This window comes from Myotis nattereri (genome assembly GCF_964212035.1).
Source record: "Myotis nattereri genome assembly, chromosome: 9".
Classification (NCBI taxonomy): domain Eukaryota; kingdom Metazoa; phylum Chordata; class Mammalia; order Chiroptera; family Vespertilionidae; genus Myotis; species Myotis nattereri.
Window position 1 is genome coordinate 1,801,640 of NC_138084.1, and position 27,722 is coordinate 1,829,361.

General features: G+C 63.9%; 1 protein-coding gene across 2 annotated transcripts; it reads left to right on the forward strand.

Annotated features, from left to right (window-relative positions):
- The first annotated feature begins 1,107 nt into the window (after positions 1-1,107).
- Positions 1,108-21,925, forward strand: CTTN (cortactin). Of its 2 annotated transcripts, XM_081099418.1 has the most exons (18): positions 1,108-1,254; positions 5,199-5,294; positions 6,297-6,383; positions 6,508-6,581; positions 8,288-8,417; positions 10,481-10,591; positions 11,436-11,490; positions 12,402-12,512; positions 14,005-14,115; positions 14,471-14,581; positions 15,675-15,730; positions 15,948-16,017; positions 17,769-17,917; positions 19,018-19,113; positions 20,065-20,236; positions 20,310-20,381; positions 20,743-20,836; positions 21,483-21,925. In XM_081099418.1, exons 3-18 carry the CDS (start codon positions 6,297-6,299, stop codon positions 21,625-21,627), a joined length of 1,644 nt encoding a protein of 547 aa, XP_080955544.1. In that variant the 5' UTR covers positions 1,108-1,254; positions 5,199-5,294; the 3' UTR covers positions 21,628-21,925. The 2 variants fall into 2 exon arrangements, with proteins under 2 accessions (XP_080955544.1, XP_080955545.1); XM_081099419.1 differs by lacking the exon at positions 21,483-21,925 and having other exon boundaries at positions 20,743-21,021.
- The last annotated feature ends 5,797 nt before the right edge of the window (positions 21,926-27,722 follow it).

Here is a 27,722-nt window from a genome sequence, read left to right on the forward strand (position 1 = left end):
CTTCCCTCCTAGGACTTCCCATTTCTTGAAAAGGTCCTTGCTGTGCTCGGTCGACCTCGACATGACCTCCCAGCCTCAGTGGCCACAGGGCCCTTCCTCCAGTGCCTCCGCGAAAGCTCTCCCCTCTTGACTAGTCTCCGCCCGGTGGCCTTCGGATCCCCACGCAAATGTTAATTTATTGGCCGAAAGGGACCTTGTCCGCTCTCTGGGAAGAGTTCAGGTCCCAGCTCCTCCCCAGTGTAATCCCATGAGGTCTTTGACATCTTCACAGCGTTTATCTGGTTTCCTCCGCCTGGATCTCCCTCCAGGCTGCCAGGGCCCGGAGGGCAAGGTCCACTTTTGTCCTACTGACCTTCTGTCCCTGATCGTATCTGGCCTTCTCTGGATGGATGGATGGATGATTGATGGATGGAAGGATTGGTGGGTGAATGGAGGGTGGATGGGTGGATGGTGGGTGGATGGATGGATGGATGGATGAATGGAGGATAGACGTGGGTAATGTGCGGATGGGGGGTGGAGGATGGATGGGTGGGGGATGGGATGGGTGGGGATGGGTGGATGGATGTAAGGGGATGGATGGGTGGGGGAGGGATGGGGGAGGCTTGGGTGGGAGAGGGATGAGTGGGGGATGGTGGGTGGGGACGGTTGAGGATGGACAGGCAGATGGATGGGTGGGGGAGGGATTGGTAGGGGGTGGGGGGATGGGGGGGTGGAGGATGGTAGGTGGGAGAGGGATGGGTGGGGGATGGGGGGTGGGGGGGTGGGGGGTGGGGGATGGGGGGTGGGTGGGGGAGGAGGACGCCCGTCCGCTCAGTGGCTGGCGGTCAGTCACTGTGAGCGAGTCCTCGGGGCTCCAGGCCCGCACTGACTCCGCGCCCGGTCCTGGCCCCTCTCCCGGGGCGCAGGGCTCGGACCCCGGACCAAGGCCTCGACTGCCGGCAGCGGCGCTGGGCAGCCCCCTCCGCGCAGGCGCCCCGGGGGGCGGGGAGGGGGCGTCTCTCCAGCTTCCGCGGCGGCGCCCCGAGTGGGCGGGGCGGGCCTTCCCGGGACCCGGATGCGGCCCCGCCCCCGCCGCGGAACCGGAAGTGGAGCGGCGCCGGGAGCTCCGGGGAGAGACGGGCGTCGGAGCGGGAGCTGCGGCCGGGACGAGCCCTCGCGGGGCGGTGAGCGAGCGCGGCCTGTGCCGGCGGCCCGTCCCTCCTGCGCCTGGGGCGCCGCCGGCCCCGAAACGGGAAGGAAGCTGCGGCCGCTGAGGTCTCGCCGCTCTTCCGCTCGCGGTTTCGGGCGGGGGGGGGGCGCGGGCGAGGCTTCCCCGACCCGGGGCGGGCGGCGGGCGGCGGGCGGGGGAGGGGCGGGCGGGGGCGGAGGGGGCTGGGGGCTGGGGACGGTGGGGAGGGGGAGGGGCGGGGGACCCGGGCCCGGGAGGGCGGGGGGCGGGGCTGCGGGAGGAAGGGGGAGGGCAGGGCCCGAGGGGAGGGCGCCGGGGTCGGAGGGGGAAGGGGCCGGAGGTCCGAGAAGGTGAAGGTGGGAAGGGCCCTGCGGAGAGGGGGCTCGGGACCGGGGCCAGGACCCGGGGGCTCAGGGCCGGGGTGGCCGGGCCGAGGGCCGGGGGGCCGGGAGGGGGGCGCACCTGCGGGGCGTGCACACCCAGGTCAGCGGACAGGCCGCGGGCGGAGCGGCTCTGCACTGGGCGCCCCTGCGCGGGGCCCCACCGGGAGGCGCTTTCGGGTTTTTTCGGGTTTTCTCTGTGTTTTCCGTCCCGATCGCCTGCATCTCCCCGCGGGAGCTCCGTGCGGCCGGGGTCTCAGGTGCAGCCTGGGGACGGGGCCTCCTCCCGGCGCCCGTTGACGTGTCAGTCTCCGGGGGGTGGGTTTCCACTCCCGCTCGCAGCCGCCCCCCTCCCCCCCGGCCCCGCGCGTCCGGGCGCAGCTTCGACTGGGCCCCGGGCTACCCGTCCGGTCCGGACCGCCCGTCCTCCCCATCCCCCCGCTCCGGCCCCAGCTCCAGCCCCCAGCCCCCAGCCGCCGGGCCTTGAAGGGCTGTGGTCGCAGGGCCCCTCCCACCAGCCCGCATTCCCGGGCGGACCGCGGTGAGTCACCGGCGCTGGAGCCGCCCGTCCCGCCTGGGAAACTCTCCCGGATGCCCCGGTGCAGGCAGAGCCCAAAGGCGGCTCCCGGAGCGGGGCCAGGCCCAGGGGCGTTTGGGTCCTTAGTCTCCATCCCCCCGCCCCCTGCAGCGGGCGACCGGCTGGGAGACTTCGGTGACTTAGGGAAGCATCTGTCAGACGCTTTTTAAAACATTTATTGGTTTTGGGGGGGGGGGGGAAGAAACGTCAGCTTGTGGCTCCACGGATCGATGCCTTCGTTCATTGTTGCTTCTCGCTGCCCGACCCGGATCAGATCAGACCAGACCGCAGCCTTGGCCTCTGCTGTGGGGTAACCGGGCCTGGGGTCCCCGCCCTGCGGTAGTTGCTCAGAAAGAGGCCGAGTGAGTGGCAGTTCCCAGCGTCCTGGGCCTGGAGGCCCCGCGGGCTGGTCTTCTCTGTGGTCAGGTCTCTGTGGTCAGGTCTCTCTGTGGTCAGGTGCCACTGGTATTTGAGGAAATGGCAGAGAATGTGCCCGAGGCAGCGGGGGAGGGTGTCCTCTGAGTGCGGGGGTGGGGGGGTGGGGGGGGGGGGACACGGCCCTGTGGTGATGGTGATGGCTCTGCGTGTAACGCTCCCGGCGGGGGGGACTGCCCGGGGGGGGGGGGGGGGGGGGGCTGCAGGCTGCCTCCCTCACACTCGCACCCTCTCACCTTGTCCCTGTGCCGGGCCGGGACGGTCTACCATTCGTGTGCTGTGTGAATGCGGGCGAGGTATTTATTCTTCTTGAACTGTTCTTTGGTAGCACCTTTACGGAGACCTGATTCCAGACCACACACTTCCCCCACGGACAGGGTCCCGTCCACTCGTGTTTCCTCTAGTCAGAGTTGTCCCAGCGTCTCCACAATCAATTTTAGGTCAGTTTCATCACCTCAGAGAGAAACCCGGTAACCGGCACCCCCACTTCCCCAACACGAGGCGAATGCACCCTTTGTCTCTGGAGACTCCCCCGTTCTGGACGTTTCGCAGCAGTGGGCTGTGTAACACGGGGCCGCCAGCGTCTGGCTTCGCTCACATGCGTGTTTTCGGGCCATCCATGTTGTAGCGTGTCAGGACTTCCCCGCTTTTTTTGCCAAGTTTCCTGCGCTGTGTGCGCGGAGCAGCGCTGCGTCCTCCATGACCTGCCGTTGGGGTTGCTTGCTCTGTGGCCTTGGAGTCCTGCGGCCACGAGCATTCCTGGGCACTGCGGGGACGGCAGTTTCATTCCTCCTGGGCGGCCACCCGGGGTCGGGTCGGGTAGTAACTCCACGTTGAGCTTTTGAGCAGCTGCCAGCCTGTTTTTATTTTACGTTCCCAGCAGCAACATGGGGGCTTCTGGTGTATGCACACCTCCCCAGACCTGCCTGCTTTCTTTTTGTTTTTTAAGATAAGGGAGGGAGAGAGAGAGAGAGAGAGAGAGAGAATCGTCAGCCGGCTGCTTCCTGAATGCCCCCCACTGGGGATCACGCCGGCCACCCGGGCCTGTGCCGTGACCGGGAACTGTGACCTCCGGGTTCGTGGGTGGTTGCTCAGCCCCTGAGCACAGCACCGGCTCCCCTGCCCCTGGTTTCAGGTGTGCAGGGGTCTGCTTGTGATTTGCATTTCCTCGGTGGTTAATGACACTGAGTGTCGTTTCAGGGGCTTGTTATCCATTTCAGGGTCTTTGGGCAGATGCCTGTTTAGGCTTTAAAATGTGGCTGACTGTCCGTTCGGTCACTGAGGTGTGGAGTTCTGTGTGGCCTGGGCACCCGGTCTTCCCACTGCGGATTCCTTCGCCTCCTTCGGCGCTTCCCTGGAAGCACTCAGGTTGACATCGTGTCCAGCTTACTTTTCCTCTTCCCTCTCCTGCTGCCTCTAGGACAGCGGTTCTCAACCTGTGGGTCGCGACCCCTTTGGGGGGTCGAGCGACCCTTTCACAGCGGTCGCCTAAGCCCATCGGAAAACACATCTATAATTACATATTGTTTTTGTGATTCATCACTGTTATGTTCAATGTGTAACAATGAAAATACACCCTGCATATCAGATATTTACATGAAGATTCATAGCAGTAGCAACATGACAGTTATGAAGTAGCAACGAAAATAATTTATGGTTGGGGGTCACCACACCATGAGGAGCTGTATTGAAGGGTCGCGGCGTGAGGAAGGTTGAGAGCCGCTGCTCTAGGACCTGTTGCCAAAGTCAGGGTGATGGAGATCTGTGCCTTGGTTTTCATAGTCTTGGCTCAGACATTTAGCGACACGTGTGCGTGAGTTTTTGTTTGTGGTGTGAGATAGGGGTCGGGGGCGTTATCTTTCGATCCAAAGAGCACCCAGGGTTTCCATTTTTCTAGCAGCTATATTTGTGCTTTTATTTTTAAATTTAAAATGTTGAGAAGGTAATGAATTGTGGTAGAACTGAGCCTGTCACAGGTGGCTCCTGGGTAATTTGTAGATGCTGGCCGATGGCAGTGGTCACTGCAATGCCAGGGACGTACAGAGGAGCCCACACAAGTCCGGGTGTCTAGAGGGGGCTGGGGAGGAAGAGGAGTGAACTGTAGGGTCAGGACCTCGGCAGGAAACTGAGTGCGGGGAGGCCAGCGGGGCCATCCCTGCAGGGGCCAGTTCGCGACCAGCTGCCTGAGACCGGCTTGTTCCTGGGCCGGGGATTACCTGCATCTGCGCTGTGCTGCCCAGCGGTGCGGTGCCGTCGGGCCTGGGGAGTCGGAGCCTTGAGCTCTGCGCAGTAACCAGATCCGGCCTTGGGGATGCAGCCAGCTCTCTGCGCCCTGAGTCGCCCCACTGTTGCGTCTCCCGGCCACGTAGATCCCTTCGGGCCCCCTAAGCCGCAGCGATGAGGTGCGCTGTCTTTAGCAGTGTCCTAGGTGTGGGTGAACGGAACCTGGAAGACCCCTGGGTGACGGCAGGTGCCGGGTGCTGGCCGGGGAGGCGGTCCTGTGGGTTTGTGCTTCACAGCCACAGCTTCTCGTCCTGCTTTGAGGTTCCCTGTGAAACCTCGCCGTTGGGGGGGTCAGAGGTGCTGGCCAGGAGCGCCTGCGGACAGAGAGACACCCTCCTCCGTAACCTCTTCACAGGCGGACTCGGCGCCGGATGCCCGGGACCTGCTCACCGGATCCCTGCTGTTCCCACAGAGTTCTCTGAGCAGCGTCCATCTTCCACCGGAAAGAAAGGTGTGTGCTTGTGTGCAGTTCCTGCCCGACCCCCCCAGCGGGCGAGGGCACCCCGTCCCGGGACATGTCCTCCCGCTGGGTTTGCAGAGGTCGGACAGTGTTTTCCAGAATTCCCTTGTTTAACAAAGAAGGTTAAGTTCCCAGGGAGGCCCTTGGTATGAAACGGGGGAGGAGGACAGGGCTGAGCTGCCTCTTCCCTACCCCCTGGAAGGCGTGGAGCCCCGAGGCATGGCCTCCAGCCCCGCTCACGTGCAGGGAGATGGGGGAAGGCCGGAGAGACCGGAAGGCCGGGCTCTGCGCCTGTGCCTGTGCCTGGTGGGTCTGAACAGCATGAGGCAGAGCCGTGCTCTCACCTTGGCCTCGGGGCAGCGGCCTCCTGCTTCTCGGCAGAGACTGGCCCTTGGGTCTGACCTCGGCCTCAGTGGTTGGAGCCGTGGGTAGGAGCCGCCGGCCACAGGTGCGCGCCCCTGGGAGGCAGATATAGCGGGAAAACCATGCACCTCGCAGCTGCTGCTTCATTTTCTAATTTTTACTTTTTTAAAGTATGTTCTCATTTGTTTCAGAGAGGGAGAGAGAGATGGAAACATTCATGATGAGAGAGGGTCATGGATCGGCTGCCTCCTGCACACCCCACACTGGGGATCGGGCCGTGACCTCCTGGCTCACCGGTTGATGCTCAGCCACCAAAGTCACGCTGGCCGGGCCAGACGTGGATTCTGATGAAGGAAGGAAGTGCACACGTGGCTTTTATTTTCCAGAAGGTCTCTCCCTCGGTCTGAAGCCAGACCGTTTCTGGGTGTTTCTGATGCCGCCGGACCGCCGCGATGGCCGTGGTCGCGCCCTCTGTGTCATCCGTTGCCACCCAGTGGTTCGGGCGCAGGGATGACGAGGGCCCTCTGGTCCCAGCGCTCCCAGCCCTCCAGGCGTTAGGGCCGTGGGGGTGCGGGGCGGAGCGCACTGTGGCCTCTGCCGCTCCCGGCCCTGACCCGCTCTGCCCTGCAGATGTGGAAGGCTTCGGCCGGCCATGCCGTGTCCATCAGCCAGGACGACGGCGGTGCCGACGACTGGGAAACGGACCCCGATTTCGAGGTGAGTCCCCGCTCCACCCCGCGTCCTTGTCCTGGGCGGGGCCCCTGAGGCTTTAGTCCGGGTGCTTCCTGGTCTGTGTCTCAGCCCAGGCCCCGGATTCACGCTCGCTTACCTTTTCTCTCAGAACGACGTCAGTGAGAAGGAGCAGAGATGGGGCGCCAAGACTGTGCAGGGGTCTGGGCACCAGGAGCACATCAAGTAAGAGACTTTCTTAGTGTTGGCATGAAGCGGGGCCTGCAGGACGGTGGGGTGATGCGGGCCCCGCAGGACAGTGGGGTGATGCGGGCCCCGCAGGACGGTGGGGTGATGTGGGCCCCGCAGGACGGTGGGGTGATGTGGGCCCCGCAGGACGGTGGGGTGATGCGGGCCTGCAGGATGATGGGGTGATGTGGGCCCCGCAGGACGGTGGGGTGATGTGGGCCCCGTAGGTGAAGTGTAGTCACCTCGCTGATTGACCGTGGGAGCCCTCAGACGTTAGAACTGGTTTTGTTTTATCTCGTAGACGAATGAGAGACGTGATGTGTGCGTCTGTGCATATGTGCACATGGGCACATACATTTGTACACACATCCCTGGAGCCCACGTGTCATGTGGCTTCTGTCGAGACGCCGCTCACCCGGCTCGGCCGAGTGCAGGTTTCTCACCGGGAGAGGCCTTGGGCCCCCGAGACCTGAAGCACCTTCTCCCTGACTCTAACGGTTTCATTCCTTTGTCCTGGGCGTCGGGCGCCGAGGGCAGAATCCGAGCCTCTGTCCTGTGAGCCCCTCAGTGAGGGGAGCCCAGGTGCCCCTGCTCCTGGCGGCCCCCCGACTGCCGCTCTGCGCGTGGTTCTCATCAGGAGGAGCTGGTGGAAGGAACTTGAAGCGCGCCCTGACTTCACTGCGGCTGCGCTGGTTCAGGGGGACCCTCCCTTCCCCAGGCATGGGCGCTGTCTGGCCAGGCGACTTGCTAGGGTCATTGGAGGGGGAGCTGGCCTTGCTTGGCGGTGCCCTCACAGCGCATCACCCACGGGAGGAGTGTCCAATGCGGCTGTCAGACACGGTCCCCTCCTAGACGCACGCCACCCCGGCCCGGAAGCCCCTTCGCCATGTCCAGGGCCGGGCAGGCGGGAGGCACTGGGCCGGGTGCTGACTCGGGTGCTGGTCCACGGTGTTGGGTCATGGGCTGCGGGTCAGGCTGAGCCCTGATTGGTTAAGTCGCCCGTCCTTGTCTCCTGTCCCTGTGGCGTGGAGGCGCGTTGGGTTGGCTGGAACAGAGAGGACACGTGGGGAGGGGGACAGCCCTCGTTGCGGGGCCTGCAGGGTTTTGGGAACGTTGCTGTGTCTTAGTCACCCTTGGACTGTTGTCCGGTCGGGGAGGTGTGGGCGTGGTGTCCCCCGGGCAGGGGCCCTGGGTGAGCTGGCTTCACCTCTCGGGCCTCCTGGTGGGACAGCTGCAGGGGCTCCGTCCCTGGCGTCCCGGTAACCAGTGGCTTTTACACCGTCACCTCCGCAGCCCTGCGCTGCGCCTGCGAATGTGGGAAGAGCTGGGGTCAAGGGAGGCTGTCAGCCGTGTCCCTGGGCTCTCAGCAGGGCCCCAGGTCACGTGGGGGGGGCACATCTGACCGCTTCCTCCACTGCCCGGTGACGCTTACAGCCGGTCTCCTGGCCGGTCCCCAGTCAAGGCGAGGGCTCTGCTCGTGGGACAAGGAACGGGCACGTTTTAGGGCAGCCACGTTCACGTGTGGGGATGCGCCGTGTGGTCCCGATCTGTTCCCCCGGACGGCCTTGCACGGGACTAGGAACTGGACCATAGGGAGGGCGGGTGGGGAGCCCTGGCCGCTGCCTGTCCTGTGTGTCTGAGGAGGAAGGGTGCACACAGGACTGACCCCCCCGCGCCCCCCCTCCCCCCCGCCCTGCCTGCAGCATCCACAAGCTGAGGGAGAACGTGTACCAGGAGCACCGCAGCCTCAAGGAGAAGGAGCTGGCGACGGGCCCCAGGGCCTCGCACGGCTACGGGGGCAAGTTCGGCGTGGAGCAGGACAGGATGGACAAGGTGAGCGCCGGCGGCCTCGGGCGGTCCTGGCCTGCCCTGACCGCGCGCACCGGTGGCAGCCGTCCCTCACACCCGTTCGTGAGAACACGCTCGGAGGCCATGGCTGAGGGTGCGATGTGCCGAAAGCAGCGGCGCCAATCGCCTCTCCGCCCTTGCTCACACCACGCTCGCTGCGGGGATGTCCTCTCAGGCCCCGAGGGGCAGGCGAGGCCCAAGGGCAGGGAGGCCCAGAATTGGGCCCCAGGAGTTGGCGTCACACTGCCCATAGTTCCGCGTGCAGCCTACCTTGTGCCACACGGGGTGGGACAGACAAACATAGCCCCAGGGCCTCGGTCACGTCCCGGCGACAGTGCAGCTGGCGGCGTGCTGATGCCCTGCGTGCACTCGGTGGCCTTCCGAGAGCGCCTGGCCCTGGGCGAGAGGTCACTGCCCACGGGTGGCGGGGGGGGGGGGGGGGGCGTGCACTCCCTGTGAGAGCTGTGGGCAGGCCAGTGCTAGTTCCTGGTGCCCGCAGGGCCGGTGAGTGCTTTAACGAGGACAGTGCTGGGCGTGGGGCAGCTCAGGAGGGTCGCGTCCCCCTGAGAGGATAGTGGGCTGTCGGGGGGCCTCCCCAGTCGGGCAGCTCTTTCTGGTTTGTTGGTCCCGGTGGAGGCAGCCCGGCCTGGGCAGCGTGCGCTGCGCTGACCAGAGATCGCCTTGGTCCCTGTGAGGAGACTCGGCGGGTGTCGGGTTCTCTGTAATTCCACGCCTGTCCCCGCGCCCGGCTCGGGTTCAGTGTCCCAGCTGTGTCCCAGTGCACGCTGTCACCGCAGAGCAGATACGGGGCTGTGGGCCCCAAACCACGTCCAGAATTAGCCGGCTGCAGGAAGGAGACAGGGACGGCGGGCGGTGTGCCTGTCACTCGGAGTCCCGGGGCCCAGGCCGGGAAAGGGGAGCAGCGTCATCGTGGATTCTAGAACAGTCTGTGGCTTTCAGTGGCGCGAGCAGGCAGCCACGTGTGTTTACAGATAAATCCCCCCAGAATCAAATAGAGCAAGCCCAGCTGGGGGTGCACGAGTGTGAGAAGCGTGGATGAGGCGCGAGCGGCCGGCGCTGTCCACACCGCAGTCCGCATGTACGCGCTTCCTCGGGTCCGAGGCGCCGTGTGCACACGCCGGACCATGCCTCAGCCCCGTCCTGGACCCAGGGCCCCGCAGCCCGGCCAGGCTGACAGCCTCGGGTCAGGGGATTGGGGAGTCTGTCCATGAGAAAGCGGGGCTCGCCGGCTGTCGTCTGGCCACACTTCCAGACCGTTTTCTACACTTCGGTGCGGCGAGGGTCCTCCCGGGGCTGCTGTGGGTGTTCTGCGTGGACAGTCCCCGCCTCCGAGGTGGCAGAGCCGTGGGTCCCGGGCACGGCCGTTGGCTGCGGACGTCAGAGCCACCTGGGAAGCGATGACAGTGGTGGCGCCGATGGCTCAGGGAGACCTGCTGCCCGGATGCGAGAGGGGTCGCTCCAGGTGCCTGCGGCGTCAGCGGTGGGGCTGCCGCGTTCGCTGGGCCTGCGCTCAGCTCTGTGCTGGCCGCAGGCGGAAGGTGTCTGATGGGCCTCGGGCAGGTCCTCTGTCCCCGGCAGCCGTGGGGCACTGCCCAAGCCGTGGCACTTCCTGTGGTGACCTACACGTCACGTGTCCTCGCCTCCCTGAGGGGGTCCATGACTGCTGTGCTCTGACCGGGGAGCCGGCAGGGGGTTAGGCGGGGCTGGGGCTGGGGCCGCTGGGTTGGGGAGTGACGCTTCCCGCTTATGGGCCCTGGGTCTGAAGCAGCTGCGGACCGGCCCTCAAATTCAGGAGTGGCGCAGACCCCACGTAAGGGCAGGTGTGGCTTCAGCAGGAGCTTTCCTTCCAGAGGCCGGGTATGGGGGTCCCCCACCGGGGGGGAGGCGTGTGGAAGGCCGGGGTTCACTGCTTGGCAGACAGGGTGACGGTGAGCAGGTGGCCGAGCTGGCTTCTGTGCCAGTGGGGATGGCCGCGCTGTGACGGGCGCGGCATGGAGGTGGCCTGAGGCTGCTCTTGCTCCTTCCAGTCGGCCGTCGGCCACGAGTACCAGTCGAAGCTGTCCAAGCACTGCTCGCAGGTCGACTCCGTCCGCGGCTTCGGAGGCAAGTTTGGAGTCCAGGTGGACAGAGTGGACCAGGTGAGTGGTGTGTCGGGAGCCAGGACAGCTCCCTCCAGGGCGGCCGCGTGGTGTCCTCTGGGCCTGTGAGGCGACACGGAGGAGCTCCCGAGCCTGGCCTGCATCCCCGGCTCTGAGGTGACAGCTGAGGTCAGAGGCTGGGTCAGTGTGGGCCCTCGGTGCGCGCTGCGGAAACCCTGCATTGTGTCTCCCCCCCTCCCCCACCCCCCCCATTACTCCCCCACCCTCTACCCGATGGACCGGGGCGCCGGGGCCCCTTAGATCTGCCCAGGAATGTGCCAGCGGGGCCATTTCTGCCCACCCTCCCTGTGGATGGCGCTGTGCTCGGCATGGAATGCGGGGCTGTGGCTCTGGGCCCCGGCCGCCGTCTGGTGACTTCATCAGCCCGTTTCACGTCCCTGCCCTCGAGAGCCTGGGTCTGGAGCGGGATGTCGGTCCGCCCGACCCGATTAGGTGTGGCGATTGGTGTGGTCTGTGAGACGGGGAGCTAGTGCCCGTCTCCTGGGCTGTGCACCGGGGCGCCCTGTGCCCGTGGTCAGCGTTCACCCTGCTCTGGGCAGAGCTCACCTGAGAAGCGGGTCTGTGCGGCGGGGCATCTCCCGAGGGGCGGGGAGGGTGTGGAGCCGGGAGCGCAGCTTGGCGCGGGCAGCGCGCAGGGCGCAGGGCTGGGGGGAGCCCTGTGTGGGAGGCAGACCCAGCACCAGCGCTGTGGGCATTAGGCCTGCCCTGGCTCAGCGCATCCACCTCCAGGAAGTGTGGTTTGTCTTTCAGCGTCTCTGAGGCATTGTGGAGTCAGAGTAACTGGAGACATTTAAAAACGCATTTCCCTTTTCCTCGCCCGCAGTCGGCTGTCGGCTTTGAGTACCAGGGGAGAACGGAGAAGCACGCCTCCCAGAAAGGTAGGATGGGCAGGCGGGCGGTCTCTTCCTGGGGAGGGCGGGAGGGAGGGCCACCTGGGATGCGGGGACGGCGAGGTCCCCGCCACGTGCGGGTGCTGTGCGGCTCCCACGAAGCCCTTCGTCCGAGCGCAGGGCCCCACGACGCCTGCCTCCGTCTCTGGGCAGTGCTGCCCCGAGGGCCATCCTGACGTCACTGCGCCGCTCGGCCTCTGACGCTGTGGGCTCGAGTCCTAGGTCAGGCTCCTCTCAGGGCTTTTGTTTATTTTTATTATTTTTTAATTTTCATTTTGTTTAATCCTCACCTGAGGCTATTTTTTTCCACTGATTTTTAGAGAGAGTAAAAGGGAGGGCGGGGAGAGAGAGAAACAGTGACGTGAGAGAGAGACATCGATTGGCCCCCTTCTGCACATGCCCCACACGGGCCGGGGATCGAATCTGCAAGCAGGGGCGTGCCCTTGACCAGGAGTCAAGCCCAAGACCCTTTGGTGTGCGGGCCGACACTCGGACCCTGAGCAGCACCGGCCAGGGCGAGAGCCATTTCTAAGAGCCCAAGCGTGTCGCTTCCTCACAGCACTTGCAGGCTCCTCCTGCCTCGGGTGTGTCAGCAGGTGACCAGGGACGTGCGCTCGGGGTGTGGACGCGGCAGTCAGGCCGGGATGGACGTGTGGGGTGGGCAGGCTGCTTCTGGAAGGGCCTCTGCAGCTTTCTGTACACGCCGATGTTTCCACGGGGCCTGCGGCTTCTTCGCTGCCCGTGGAGGGACCCGGCGGCCTGGTGTCCAGGGTCACTCGGGTAGCACTGGATGGCCTCTTGTGCATTTTAGAATGTGTGCTCGGCCTCTTGGTAACTCGTACCCTGACTTAGCTTAACCCCAGCGACAGTGTCCTGTCATCGGGCTCCTGTCTCCCCAGACTACTCGAGTGGCTTTGGCGGCAAGTACGGCGTGCAGGCCGACCGCGTGGACAAGAGCGCGGTGGGCTTTGACTACCAGGGCAAGACGGAGAAGCACGAGTCCCAGAAAGGTGCGTCCACGCCGCCCGGGAGTGTCCTCCCGTCCACCGCCCACCGGGGGCTGCCCTCGAGGCCTTGGCAGAGTGCTGGCCAGCTCTGGTTCCTTCCCGGCCAGCGCAGTAGGTTCACTGCGTTTCACAACGGCTTAGTCGTCCATTGTGTGACAGTCCGTCATTGTTTAATGTGTCCTCTCTGAGTGTAGAATTTAGGTTATTTCCAATTAAGAAATACATATTTATATATTTAATTATATATATATTATATATATACACACATACACACACATACATACACACACACATATTTTTAAATATATTTTTATTGCTTTCAGAGAGGAAGGGAGAGGGAGATAGAAACATCAGTGACGAGAGACGAATGATCAGCTGCCTCCTGCACGCCTCCCACTGGGGATCGAGCTCGCAACCCAGGCCTCTGCCCTTGACCAGAATTTAATCGTGACCTCCTGGTTCATAAGTCGATGCACAACCCCTGAGCCATGCGGGCCGGGCTCCAGTTTTCTGATGTTGAGAATGGAATGGAGTGAATGTGTTCACCCCGGATCTGACACGCACGCAGTCACTCAGAAGAACACCTTGACTTTAAACTGTCCATTGCTGTGCCGGGTTGTCCCAGGACCTTGCTGGCTTCCCTTCCTGGAGGCCCCGCTGGTGGTCAGCTGGGAACTGTCACTGGGGCCCCTGTCGGGGCTGACCCTCTCCTTGCAGGGCACCTGCTGGCTGGGTCTTGTGCGGTGCTTGTTTTGTTGGCCTGCATGTTCACATTTTAAAATGTATTTTCTTCCCTTTTTTGCATGTTTATATTTGAAAAATAATTGCCAACATTTAAAAATGGAGCATTCAGATCTTTTAAAAAATATTTTTTTAAAAAGAAGCAAAACCAGCACGGGCAGCACCAGGCAGTTTCTCTGGGGACACGGCTGTGGGCCCTCTGCCTGCTCCGGTCACTTTCGCTTCGCCCGCCCGCCCGCCACGCAGCCCCTTCCCTGCCGTGTCCTCCCGCCTCTCCGGGAGCCCGTGCGCCTTGGCCTGTGGGTGCTGCGAATCGGTCCTGCTGCTCGGTCCCGGCCAGTGCTGCTCACTTTCTCCCTGCAGCCGGGGCAGTAGATGCGGCCGGGGGAGCACAGGCCAACATGGGGGGACCTGGGGTGTGCAGCCCCCCCGCCTCCCGGAGGGCTTTGTTCCGGGCGCTCGGCCCCATCGTGTGCTCGGTGCCGTGGGCTCCTGTGGAGCAGTAACTGCTCCCAGGACTCGGCCTGGCGCAGAGCTGAGGCTGAGCGAGTGCTCGGTGTCCTGTCCTCTCCGCGGTGCCGCACAGGCCGCTGTGGCTGCCGCTCGGGCTGTGCCATGAGCGACCCTTCCTGCCCCTGGGGCGGGGGTGCTGCAGGTGCCAACGTGCCCACTGCTGCCGCTGCCGTTCCTGGGCGTCTCCCCTCGTTGGGGTTGGGGCCAGAGGGCTGAGACGCGCTCACTGCCTCGTTCTCAGATTACTCCAAAGGCTTTGGCGGCAAGTACGGCATCGACAAGGACAAGGTGGACAAGAGCGCTGTCGGCTTCGAGTATCAAGGCAAAACGGAGAAGCACGAGTCCCAGAAAGGTGCCCGCCTCTCCTCCCTGTCCCGGCGGCAGCGGGAACGAGCACGGAGCCTCGGCCCAGCCCGCGGCCGGAGCAGACGCCCCTCCTGTGGGCCTGGCAGCCTCAGACAGGCCGCCCCGCCTGCACACCGGGGGCCGGACTCCGGTCCCGGCTTGGGCGCGCCCGCGGTCCTGCTGCAGGTTGGGTTGCTTCCTGGGGTCCCCAGGAGGCCGCCTGTAGGGACCCCCAGGTGGCCAGAGACGTGGAGGAGCGAGCGGGTGGTCGGGCGGTGGTTCACGTTCACTGCGCTGGAACGGGCGCCCTCCCTGGCCCTCGCTGCTGTTGGCTCACGTGGCCGTGCTCTGTCGTCACGCAGACTACGCGCGAGGCTTCGGGGGGAAGTTCGGGGTGCAGACGGACCGGCAGGACAAGTGCGCGCTGGGCTGGGACCACCAGGAGAAGCCCGAGCTGCACGACTCCCAGAAAGGTACGTCTCCGCGCTCCTGTAGCCGTGGCGTCCTCTTCCCTCTGGGGGTTGCCCTATGCCTCCCAGTTTTGAGGAAACTCTGGCCGCTGTAGCGATGGCCCTGGCCCCCAACTCCCCACTCCGCTCAGTCATCTCCCGAGGCGTGTCCTGCGCTGGGTTCTGCCCTCGTGGTGCCGCCGCAGTTGGTGCAGGGCCACACCTCCTGTCCCGCCTCTGCTGGAACAGCCCGTCCTGGAGGCAGCGCGGCCCCCATGTCCCGCCTGGAGCCGCCTCTCCACGCACAGAGTCGTGCCCTCTGCTCCCCAGCATGAGGGGGGGCGGGCGGCGGGCGGCTAGAAAGCCCGGGGAGCGGGAGCGGCTCCCGCGCTGTCCACGCAGCTCCTGCCGCGGTCAGGTCAGGGCCAGCTCCAACCGAGAACCCGGGAGCCCCGAGGCCGGCGCCTCTTCCTCCGGGGCCTGGTTCCCCGCCGGCGGTGTGGATGCTCGGTGTCAGGCTGGTCCTAGAGGCCGGGCCCCTGCGCTGCGGGCTCGGGCTCCGGTCAGGAGAGAGCGGCGAGGCCCCGCCCCCTGTCTGGCGCCGGCACGTTGGGCAGCGTCTATGCGGGTCGCCTATGCCGAGGGGCCGTGACGCGTGCTCTTCTGCCCCATCACCCCCGCCTTTGGGGTTGGTGTGGTGAAGCAGCACCCCCGCTCCTGTCGAGGGCGTGTCCGGGCTCCCGCAGCCTCCTGCAGGCCTCGCTGGTGATCGGGGCCGTGAGGCACGGGGAGCTGCCTGTGCTCGGGTGGAGCCGCGATCTGGTTCAGCCCGACCCGCGCCCGCGTGGTGCCCCGAGTGGGAGGTGTTTGCGGGAGGCGCCCTCTGACCCAGAGCCAGCATGGCCGGTGCAGGGAGGGCTCCCCGAGAGCACGGCCGAGCGGTGCCTTGGGCGGGGGGCGTGCCTATGGGCTCCGCTCCGGCGAGCCAGTCAGTGCAGGGAGCGGAAGGCGCCTGTGGGTGCTCCTGCTCCTCCCGCTCTGGGTGCATTTGGGGCGGTTGCTGGGTTTGCCGTCGGCCGCCCTGCCCGCGCCCTGAGTCCGCGCTGTGCCGTTTCAGACTACTCCAAGGGGTTCGGCGGCAAGTACGGGGTGCAGAAGGACCGCATGGACAAGGTGAGCCTCTGGGCCGGGTGCTCCTCTTCCCAGCTTTGTTCCCAGAAGGGCAGGCGTTCCGGTCGGGGGCGTGGGAACCTGCTGGGCGGCAGCTCACAGGGACAGGTCCCTGCAGAGCCTCGGGCCATTGGGTCCAGGACAACCGTGGGAGCAGGAGGTCCCTAGCTGAGGGGGTGGGGCGCGGGTCCTGCTCTCTGACCTCCGTCCCGTCTTGTAGAATGCCTCCACCTTCGAGGATGTGGCCAAGGTGCCCTCCACGTACCAGAAGACGGTCCCTGTGGAAGCAGGTGAGCCAGGCCCGGCGTCCCAGGAGGACGGAGGGCAGAGCAGCGGGGAGAACGGGGGCAGAGGCTGGGGGTGCGGCTGCTGGGAGCTTCCGGTAGGTTGACTCCCTCTGGCGGCCGGTCCCGCAGGCCGGGCACCTTTCGGGCACAGCACGCAGCTCCGGGCAGTGGGACTCGGCGGGGGTTGTCCCAAGTGGAGCTGGGTCAGCTGTGGTCCGCAGGGGCCTCCTCCCAGCTGGGACCGGTTCAGGCGGGGCCCGGGTCCTGCAGCTCCGCTGGCCAGCCGAGCCCGCGACCCGTGGCTCGTGCACCCGCCATGAGCCGCGACCTCTCCTCCCGCGAGGGCCCTGGACCAGGCTCGCAGGGTCTGTCCTCCGAGTGACGGCTGCGTGGGGGCCTCCTGCCGCCCAGGGTCAGTGCGGGGGCTGCGCCCCAAAGTGCACAGTGTAGTTGGGGAGAAGGGACTGTGGCAGGAAGTGGTCAATTACACCAGGAGGCAGAGCGCCCCCTGGGCTTCGCTGTGGACGCCAGGCCAGCGGTTCTCCGGCAACGGGTCTTCCAGGTCCCAGAGTGTGCGTGTCTCGGGCTCTGCTGGGCGAAAATGTAGTTTTGTTATCTCGATTAATAATGATACAGCTATCACATAGTAATTATGTGGGTTTTTTTTAAAAAAAAATTTTTTTCTTAGAGGAAAAGGAGAGGGAGAGAGAAAAACATCAATGATAAGAAACTATGGGCTGCCTCCTGCACGCCCCCTACTGGGGACCGAGCCCACAACCCAGGCTATGCCCTGACCAGGAATTAAACCCTGACCTCCTGGCTCCTGGCTCCTGGGTCAACCGCTGAGCACACCATCCAGGCAAAGCCTTTACATCTTAGTGATGCTCTTGATGCAAAAAACACCACAAACAAGCGACGCAGGAGGTGGCGTGCTGGGCGGCTCTGCAGACCTCGGGCGGAGGCAGCTGACGTCCTGCAGCCGCGCCTGCGTGCAGCCTGTGCTTCAGGAGGAGGCTCTGGGCTCCCAGATGCGCCCTGGGGAGAGGAGGTGCTCCCCAATCTCGCATGGCCTGTGGGCGGCCTCGGTGCCCCTGGCCGGCCCTCGTGGTGCCTGAGGCGTCCCCTGTGCAGGGTGGGGCATGTGCTTGCATTGACAGCACTGGTTCTGAGTTACGCCGACCTGCCAAGCACCAAGCTCCATCCCACGACAGACTGTGCTCGGTGATCCGATTGCTGGGTCAGGTGATGGCAGCTCCCAGAGTGGATGCCCGTTTCCGGCGTTCTGGTTTTGCCAGGAACCTGGGTTTTCCTGTTGACAGTACCGCGGCTGTTTTCCTTGACTTGAGAGGCTGTTTGTTCGTTTGGGGGAAATGTCTGTCCCAAACGTGCCATCAGTGAGCCCAGCGTGCAGCTCAGAGTCGCACACATGTCTCCTCCAGACGCCCCAGCTCCCCCGCCCCCGCCCCCCAACCCCGCCCGCCCAAGGCATCCCTCCCGAGTGTGCGGTTAGAACACAGTGACGTTTGGAATATAAGACGTGACAAACCCCAGGCTCCTGGTGTCCCGGGATGGACTGTGCAGTGGGCGCGGTGCAGGCTGGGCCTCAGGGCGGGGGGAGCCAGCAGCTGGGGCCTCCCTGTGGGTCGGCTCAGGGCTGCTGGTTCCCGTGGACTGGTCACCTGCACCGGACGTGGTCCATCCGGGCGATGGCGTCTGGCGTCAGAGGGAACCTGTCCCCCCCCCCCCCCCCGCAGCCAACAGCAAGACCAGCAGCATCAGAGCCAACTTCGAAAGCCTGGCGCAGGAGCAGGAGCAGGAGGACAGGCGGCGGGCGGAGGCCGCACGGGCGCAGAGGGTGGCCCGCGAGAGGCAGGAGCAGGAGGAGGCGCGCAGGCAGCTGGACGTGAGTGAGGGACGCGGCCGGCTGCTCGCTCTCCCCCTTCCTCTGCGGTTCCCACTGTCCCCACTGAGTGTCCGTCCTGGGTGCAGCCCCTCCTGTGGCGGGTGACACGGCCCGGCCCGGCCGAGCCCAGGAGCACCTCCTGCTTCACGCCTTCCCTCCCGGCTGCTGTTCCGTTTGTCACGTGATGTTACAGTCACAGGGTCTGGGATTGGACGTCAGCATCTTGAGGGGCTCTTCCTCTGTCCTCCACAGTCCGCCCTCTGAACCCCAAAAATTCATGTCCGTTGCGTGGAAAATATATTCACCCCGTTTAAAATATTTTTTCTTTTTAATCCTCGCCTGAGAATTTTTTTTCCATTGCTTTTTAGAGAGAATGGAAGGGAGGGATGGAGGGGGAAGAGAGAGAGGCATCAATGTGAGAGAGACACATCGAATGGTTGCCTCCCGCACTCAGACTGCACCCCGACCAGGGCCGGGAATCAAACCTGCAACCCAGGTACATGCCCTTGACCCTGAATCGAGCCCGCAACCTTTTGGTGCATGGGCTGTCACTCTCACTACAGAGCCACACCGGCCAGGGCCATTCACCCCGTTTTAAATGTGTTTTTATTGATTTTTAGAGAGGGAGAGGGAGAGAGAGAGAAACATCAATGATGAGAGAGGCATCGACCAGCTGCCTCCTGCTCTCGCTCCCCCATTGGGGATCAAGCCCCAAATCCGGGCATGTGCCCTAATGGGGAATTGAACCGTGACCTCCTGGTTCATGGGTCGATGCTTAACCATTGAGCCACTCAGGTTGGGCCACTTGCCCCGTTTTAAAGTCCCGAAAAGTCTCAGTTCGTTATAGCGGTGCAGCATCGCCAGCGCCCAGCTCCTGCCGTCTGAGTCACTGCGTGTGGGTGGGGCCCGGGCCTCGCGGTCCCCGTGCGTCACCTTCCCGACCAATAACAGCAGGTTCCTGTGGTGGCAGCTCACTGCCCCGGTGCCCTCCCCGCGAAGCACACTTGCTCCTAACGCTTGCTCTTCCCTCGGGGGGGTTGGTGTCTGGCTCACATGTGACCTCCCGGGGACCCGCGCGCTCTGACCACCGCTCCTCTCAGTTGCAGGAGCAAGCGCGCGCCCACAGGCAGAGCCCGCCGGCCTCCCCCGCCCCCCAGCCGGCTCCAGAGAGGCCGCCCTCCAGCCCCGTCTATGAGGTTGGTGTCACAGTCTGCAGATGATCTGACTCCCCAGGGACACCCTGCCCAGCTCGGTCCTTCGCACCCTGGTCACTGGAGACAGCCGCCGGCCTCTCTCCCTCTCCCTCCCCCGCAGGGGGCCTACTAGCTCCCCTCCAGTCCCGCCTGAACCCCAGCCTCTGTCCCTGAGACCGCTGTCTGGGTCCTCGCACCTGTCTCCGCCCACCACTCAGAGGGCCTTGCGTCGCAAGGGCCTAACGCTAGCGAAGCTCTGAGCACAGGGGACGCGGACTGGGAGCCTCGCGGGGCGGGGTGGGGCTGGGCCCTGGGCACCTCACACTGGGCCTTTCTGTGAGCTGCTCCCTCCGCACACCGGCTGTGAGCCCCACGCCCTCTCTACCCCCCCAGTCGGCTCCCCAGCCAGGGAAATGTGCCCCAAGCACTTGACCCCTTGAGTGGCTCCAGCGTCCAACCCGGAGGTGGTGCCCTCTTTCCGTCGCCTCCTCAGCGGCTCACGTGGGCCGGCCGAGCCACACCGGTTACCTTCCATCAAAAGTCCGTGCCTGGCACGGCTCTTACCGAGTTCTGTGACCCCTTCCTGACGACCAAGGTGCCCTCGGGAACCCTGGTCACAGTCACTAATCACAGCGTGGAGTTCAGAGCTCCGTGGGCCCAGGGTCACGGTGCTTGTGAGCGCGGCATGGACTCCAGCTCGTTGGTCCCTCCCTGCCTCCCCTGCAGCCAATGGGGCGGCCCCGGAGGTCTGAGCCTCAGAGGAGCGGCCCACCTGCCGTGGCTCAGCTGCAGGGCGTGGGTGTGGGGTGGGGGCTGGGTGTGGGGTCACCGGCCCTCAGCACTGCTCTGCATGGGCGGTCCAGCTGCCCCTCCTCGGGCCGCCTGCTCTCAGCCCCGGACTGAGGTCAGTGTCAGGGACCCGGAGGCTGAGAAATGCCCGGCTGGCTCCCCCAGGACGCCGTTTCCATGAAGGCCGACCCCAGCTACAGAGGCCCCGTGAGCGAGCCTGAGCCCGTGTACAGCAGGGAGGCCACCGACTACCGGGAGGCCGGCGGCCAGCAGGGCCTGGCCTACACCCCCGAGGCCATCTACACATCCACGGAGGCCCCGGGCCACTACCCAGAAGGTAAGGCTGCTGCTGGCTCGGGGAGGGCGCCCGCCCGCCGCACCCGCGCTCACACCCTGTCCGCTGTTTCCAGAGGAGAACACCTACGACGAGTACGAGAACGACCTCGGGATCACGGCCATCGCCCTGTACGACTACCAGGCTGGTGAGGACCCACGGCGGCGGCCACGTGCCCGGCTTCACTGTGGCCCAGCCCCTCTTCTCCGAGGAGCCCCGCTTTAGGGCATTAGTACAGTTCTTAAAAGTCATTTAACTTTAAATAATTTGTTACAGAAATTCTACCTCTCCATGTAGACACACACACACACACACACATACACATGCATACATGCACACACACACACACAACCTTCAGTTTTCCCAAACCGTTCGAGGTCTGAAGCTTCAGTTGCCTGGGTGCCCCTGTCCCCTCATGACCCCAGCCCTCCAGGTCGGGGGGGCCACTGGGCAGCCTCCTCCTCGGGGCAGGGAGCCCTGCGACTCACTGTCCCCTGTCTCCTCCCCAGCGGGCGATGACGAGATCTCATTCGACCCTGACGACATCATCACCAACATCGAGATGATTGACGACGGCTGGTGGCGCGGGCTGTGCAAGGGCAGGTACGGGCTCTTCCCGGCCAACTACGTGGAGCTGCGGCAGTAGGCGCCACCCAGCCCGGCCCGCCACCTCGCCCTTCTTGGGGTTCAGGGCGGGAGGGGAGGCTCCATATTGCTTTTATATTTAATATTCCCGCCGACGCTTTTGGAAATGTTTATGCCACAGAATTTGCTAATATATTGTAATCATGTTCCTTGGGAGGACTTGGGGTTTTTATGCATTGGAGGTGTTTTCTTTTGCCAAATTGCTGTCACTTGGAGCCACTTTGGAACCTTAGTCCCTCTGAGTACATGCTGTCCTCGCCCCATGGTCAGTGGGAGACCCCAGCACGAACTTGAGGCCTTTCATTACATCGCTGCTCAACGACGCCCTGGGGTGTCAGGCAGGAGTCCCTGTCTCTGGAGGCGGGATGGGCCCCGGAGACACTCCGAATTGCGGGAAACTCTAGGAAGCACGTGAGCTTCAGTGTCAGGTGGACACACCTACGTGTGTGCCTGAAGCCCCACAGGACATGAGCTTAGTGACGGCCCCGTCTGTCCCGTGTCCCCTGTCTCGCCCTGGGTCCCCACCTCCTTATGCCTCTCCCTGTCCCCGAGCTGCGAGCTGCGTGGCACCTGCCCCTTAGAGACTGCCCTCCCCGACCTCCAGCTCGGCCACAGGACGGCCAGGCCTGGACGCTGCCCTGGCTGGCCTCGCGCGGACACGTGTCTGCTGTGCAGAAGTGGCCGCTTGGCCGTGGGAGGCGGGCACTCCTCGGGAGGGCGGCGAGCTGTTTGCCAAAGGATCGGCCTAAACGACTGAAATGCATCGACGCGGCTGAAAAGGGGGAGCGACGAGCCATGCTCTGACCAGGACACTCCTGGGGCCGCACGCCGCCCTCCGAGCCCGGGGCAGCCTGTCGCAGGCCTGGAGAGCGCGGTGTGGGCGGCGGGGCTGGCAGCGTTTCCTTCCGGGCATTTCCGCAGCATCCGCTCCACCGCTCGGTTGGGTTTCCGTGCAGTTGTGTCTGAGTTTCTGTAGCGCACCTCATAGGTATGATTTTTTTAAATTAAATATTCAAAATAAACTTTTTTTGATCCACTTGCTGCTGATTCGCTTTGGCATTTGGTTCTTTTGTTCCCCTGGAGGGTGGCCACCCTGTCCACTTCCCAGCTCCCGGCCCCGACCCGGCGGTGACCCCGCTGTCAGCTCTGGGCGCGGAGGCAATGGGGTTCCTTTGGGCACAGGGAGCACCGAGGAAGGGGCCTGGCCGCATGTTACTAAGCAGGAGGTAGGGCTGGGCTCCTCCCACTCTGACCAACCCCCCCCCCCCGCCCCCCAAAGTGCAGCTGCGTGGATGGGTGCCTCCCGGCTGGGCTCCAGCTGGGCTGTGCCAGCTGCTGGGCCCGGGAAAGGAGCGGTCTCCGGAAAACGGGCGGTGCCTGTGACCCAGTTCCACTGGAGGCCCAGGCCCCAGAGCAGGGCTGGGCTCTCTGCGCAGCAGCACTGCTCATGGCCGCCAGCAGGGGGAGCCAGCCCAGCGCGCCCCATCACTGGAGCATTGCTGAGCCTTGGAAGGGATGGGGCCCTGACATACACGATCCAACACGATGCCCTTGAAACATTCTGCGAGTGAACAACGCAGACCCCAGGGCCACGAGTAGGGTTTACTTACATGAAAGGCCAGAATAGCACCTCCATAGAGACAGGAAGTAGGCCAGGGTCGCCTGGGCTGGGACTGGGGAAAGGGGGAGCGAAGCTACTGGGGACGGGCTGTCAGGGTTAGGGGGTCGTGCAACACTGAAGGACTCTGCACCCTAAACTGCGCAGTGTGGACACCACTGGCCACTCGTGACCCCACCCACCAGTGACCCCCGCTCCCTCTGCCCCTAACAGCCCAGTTCTGCTCCTGGCAGCACCGTGCCCAGCTCCCCGCCCCTTCCCAAGGCTGCTGGCGTCGAGGGGTGGCTCACAGACACTGTCGTGGCCCATGACGTTGCGGACATTTCTGCAACGGGAAAGTTCTGGCTTCTCTGACAAAGGGGGGCCGACAGCCGCCACGGCCCCTCCTTCCTGCCCGGGGGAGGGTGTGGGGTGTGGAGTGGCAGCAGCCTGTGTTGCTGTGAGGCTGAGATGCGAGGGGCAGGCTGGAGGACCTTAGACTGGACACTGTTGAGCTGTCACACCAAGCCAGGGACCCCCACCTCGCGCTCTGTCACCCACCCACTCCTCCACGTGCTGATTGGAGAAGGTCCTGTTGCAGGTGCCGAGCAGAGTCCTGCCTCCGGGAACTTACACTTCGTGCCATGGAAAGAATAAAGCACCATTTGTCTAAGCGGCCTGTCACTGGGTGGGGTTTCTGTTATTTGTAGCCAAACACAAGATCAATGAATACAACTTTAACATTTTAAGTACATTTTGTTGTTAATCCTCACCTGAGGATTCCCCCCTCCCCCCATTGATTTTTGGAGGGGAAAGGAGGAAAGAGGAGAGAGAGAGGGAGAGAGAGAGAGAGAGAGGGAGGGAGGAGCATCAGTGTGGGAGAGACATCAATCGGTTGCCTCTTGCACGTACCCCAGCTGGGACCAGACATCCAACCTTTGACCCATCGGTGCTCAGGCCGACTCTAACCACTGAGCCCACGGCCAGGGCTGCCACCCTGATTTAAAGGGACCTGCTTCTGCCATAACCGGTTTGGCTCAGTGGATAAAGGGACCTGCTTCAAATAAAAAATAAAATAAAATAAAATAAAATATAAATAAAATAAAGGGACCTGCTTCCAGGGTCGGAGTGAAGAAGCTCCCAGGGGGCTGAGTCGCTCTAGCCAACACGCTCTAAGTGTAGCCAACACGTCCGCGTTTCTTGTGCCTGGACCCCACTATTTTTATTTTTAATTTAAATATATTTTTCATTGACTTTAGAGAGGAAGAGGGAGAGAGAAACATAAATGAAGAGAGAAAATCACTGATCGGCTGCCTCCTGCACGCCCCCCACTGGGGATCGGACCCCCAACCTGGGCATGTGCCCCTTCTGGGAATGGAACGGTGACCTCCTGGTTCCCAGGTCAATGGTCACCCCCTGAGCCGCCGGCGGGGCTGGCCCCCACTCTCTCCCACGCAGTCTTACTGAAAGCCCCGCCCGGCTGCACAGAACCCGCCCAGTGTCTGCCCCAGGCCGAGGCTGTGCTGGGCCGAGGGCACAGAGCCCACCGAAGATCCCGCCCGCAGAGCCCACGGGAGGCGATGCCGTGATAGGGAAACGGAAATGACCCTTCACGGCCAACAGCCCAGCCGAGGACACGACGGGCTCCTGCTCTATGGGTGTCACCACGGCCGAAGGGCTGGAACCCAGAGAGGCGGCAGGTGCAGGGGGAGGAAGCGGGAGGCGGCAGGTCCAGCAGGTGCCGACCGGCGGTGGCAGGGTCCGGGACTGGTGCTCGGAGTAACCAGCGTGGCCGTGAGGCTCTGAAACAGCGCAACTGTCGGCAGTGACCTCCCACGTGCACCCCAATGGGAAAGCGGGGTGCTCGCTGCCCAGGCCCCACTACGGGGGTCTAGGGAAGCAGCGGGTCCTCCGGCCCAGGAAGCCCTGCCCCTGCCAGGACCACGTGCAATGGGCATGGGGACAGGTGTTGGGGGGAACCGGGACTCATGAACCCCACTTCCCGTGGCCTGTGCGGCGGGTCCAAGATGGGACCACAGCTCCGAGCGGAGGCGGGGTGTGGGGCGCAGCTCTCCTGTCCCCCACTCCCCAGGGGTCCCTGTGAAACCCGCACCACGAGAGCCACAGTTCCAGATGCGCTGGCTTATGTCCCGCCTCCTGGCCTCAGCGATTGGCCAAAAGCTACTCCCTCTGGGCCAATCATGGACCGGCATTCCTTTTCCCGTCCTGATTGGCCCACGCAGGGCACATGACCAGCGGGCGCCAGTACCATTTATGATTGGTCTATTTGGTGCACGTGACCAGTGGCCGTTGTCAGTTTTGATTGGTCCATTTTGGGCACATGTCGGGCTGCACGCTCCAGCCTGCGCGCTGGGCTATTGGAACAGGGCGCAGCTGCGCCCTCGGGTGGTGACTGCGGGAGTGGCACGGGGTCCCCCGGGAGGCGGCCCTGGCGTGGCCTGAGTGGTGGGTGGGCTGCGGGGGGCCGAGGCGGCGTGAAGCCCTGGGGCGCCCCGTGTTCTGTCCCCTCGGAGCCCTGGCAGAGGCCATGTGGGCACCCACGGGGAGGGCGAAGGCCTGGCCCACCCGGGGCCACCGCTGCCCACGTAGACGGATGGCAGAGGGGGCGCCTGGTTCCAGAAGCTGCGTTACCTGGACACCCAGCTCTGGGGGGACCCCAGCACCCCGTGTGCGCGCCCCCGTCCTCCCAGCGCCCCTGAGCGTCCACGGGGCTGTGCCCTCGAGGGAGAGGGTGGACGGTGGAGCCGGGCATCTGCCCAGGACACGGCTGCCGGGGCGGGGCTGGGAAGCGCCTCTGGCCCCACCGGGAACCCCGCTCCTGGAAGCTGCCACCCTCCCCCTGGGCGCCCGGTTCTGCTCCAGCCACTCAGCTGGGCGGGCCCTGAGGCGGCCCCTCTAGACGAAGGAGGCGCCGGTATATTTCCTTATTATTTGGGAATCCCCGCCAGGACATGCTTTTTAGAGAGAAGGAGGAACATTGATGTGAGATGCACACCCATCGGTGGCCCACCGGGGGTCAAACCCATGACCTTTGTGTGTGAGACGGCGCTGCAGCCGACAGGGCCACTGGCCTGGGCGAGGCGCACTGGCGGGGAGGGGACAGGAGCGGGGATCCCCCAGGGTGGGCAGTGCCCAGGAGGAGCCCCCGGGTGGAAGCTGCAGGACGAGGTGGTCGGAGGCGAGGGGTCTGGGTCAGGGAGGAGCGGCTGCCTCTGCCCGCGGTGCCTGTGCCCGGGAAACAGCGGGGCATGGGGCGGGCAGAGCCCCTGTCTTGGGGGGGGGGTTCTCTTCGGAGATAGGGGCTCCTCGGAAAGCAGATGGACCCGCCAATGGGAGGGACCGGTAAGTGCCACCGACAGAGAGCGGGGTGCTGGAGTCTGGGGGTCCAGGAAGCCATGCAGACAAAGGGGAGAACATTCCAGGGAGCAGGAGGCACCGGCGGGGAGAGGCCCTGAGGTGGGACATGGCTGGGACAAGGTGAGCAAAGAGGGAGAAGCTGGGGTGGGTGGGTGAGGGTCCGAGCGGTGGGGCCGAGGAGGCCGGGGTCTCGGCAGATGTGGTCTGAGGTAGCCGCTGCGGAGGCTGCTGCACGCTGGACCCGGCGCTGCCTGCCTATGGCCTCCCCGCCCCCACCTGGTCCTCCTGGCGGCCACTGTGACAAGCAGGCCGGGAGCTGGGGCGGGCGGGGCTGGGCTTCCCCGCGAGCCGGCGGGATGGGAGGCTGCGGGCTCCCCAGGCCTGTCTCTGCCAGGCCCGGGTGGGCACATTCATAAACTCGCGCTCGGAAACGGGCCTATTTTTAGCTGCCCAGACGGCGGCTCCCGGCTGCTGTGCCCCTGCCCTGGGCTTTGTGGGAACTCGGAGGCGCGAGACGCCTGTCCAGACTCCCTGGCAGCTCCCGCCTCATCATTCACTCGCCCGGCCTTTGTCCTGGGCCCGAGGTGAAGGGGGAGGAGGGGCTGCCCGGTTCTTAGAAATACAATGTGTGGCAGGTCTGATTCGCCTCCAGATGTTACAGTGGATGAATTTATACACCTTTTGATCAACGTTTGCGTTATCTTGAGAGATCCTCAAAAATATATTTTTTTATTGATTTCAGAGACAGGAAGGGAGAGGTCAGGAGAGAGAGAGAGAGAGAGACGGATGTGACACCAATGACGAGAGAGAATCATGGATCGGCTGCCTCCTGCACGCCCCACACTGGGGATGGAGCCCGCAACTGGGCCTGTGCCCTGACCAGGAATTGAACGTGACCTCCTGGCTTATAGGTCAACGCTCCACCACTGAGCCACACCGGCCGGGCTTACATCGCTTTTTTTCTCACAGGGAGAGACAGACTACGTATGGCCACTCCTTTAACTTATGAAAAATGGAAGTCGTTCTGGGATGAGTGGCCTCAATCACTAAAAACGAACGTTTTATTTTTAACAAAATGTAAAAGGATCAGCACTGCCGACCTCAATCGGCATTGCCACCATGACCACTGGGGGGCGCCACAGCCCCGGGAAGCGAGGCCGGAAAGCCGGTCTGCAGGCTCACGGAGCTCTCTCTTCCGTGGAAATCCCCAAACACGCTCTGCATTTTCACGGAAGGGACATGCTGAGCGCGGTCTAGGAGCGACACCTTTAATGGAAAACTACTTGATAACGCGATCTGGTGTCAACGTTCTTTTTATTTTTTAACGCAGGTGACTGTGTGGCCCACAGCCTGGGGCCGGGCAAGGCTCCGGAGCCGCGGCCACGTCTCCTGACACGTCCGTCTCGCATGGCTCTCCACTTGGCGCCGCGCATCGCTGTAAAGAAGGCACTGTGGCCGCTGGGCCGGCCACGTGGGTACATCGAAGACACGCCTACCCTTCCGGAACACACAGCACGAGTTTATGCAGGGCAGGCTCAGAACGCCCAAGGCACACACTTTTTTTTTTTTCTTCCTGTTTTTTGTTTGTTTGTTTCTGCGTTTAACTGAAGGCTTACGTTAAAGTTTCAGAGTTGCTATTGACACAGCGTTCCCGAGGAGAAGCAGCGGACATTGTCAACAGGAAACGGTGGAGATGGTGGCGTGTAGAAACACGTTACAGGAACAGGAAAGAAACAAAACCACCGACACAACGAGGAGTGAAAATGCAAGTGAGCAGATCTGCCGAAGTCCAAGGAGCAAGCGTGGCAGAGCCGTGTCCACGCAGCTGCTGCGGGCACCTCGCCACGTCACCCACGTGCGTGTGAACGT

Excerpts from the sequence above, each read along its gene's own strand:
- CTTN (XM_081099418.1), top strand. The coding sequence starts at position 6,297 with ATGTGGAAGGCTTCGGCCGGCCATGCCGTGTCCATCAGCCAGGACGAC. Across the intron at positions 11,491-12,401 it reads GAAGCACGCCTCCCAGAAAG|ACTACTCGAGTGGCTTTGGC; the intron begins GTAGGATGGGCA and ends CTGTCTCCCCAG. Across the intron at positions 19,114-20,064 it reads CCTCCAGCCCCGTCTATGAG|GACGCCGTTTCCATGAAGGC; the intron begins GTTGGTGTCACA and ends TGGCTCCCCCAG.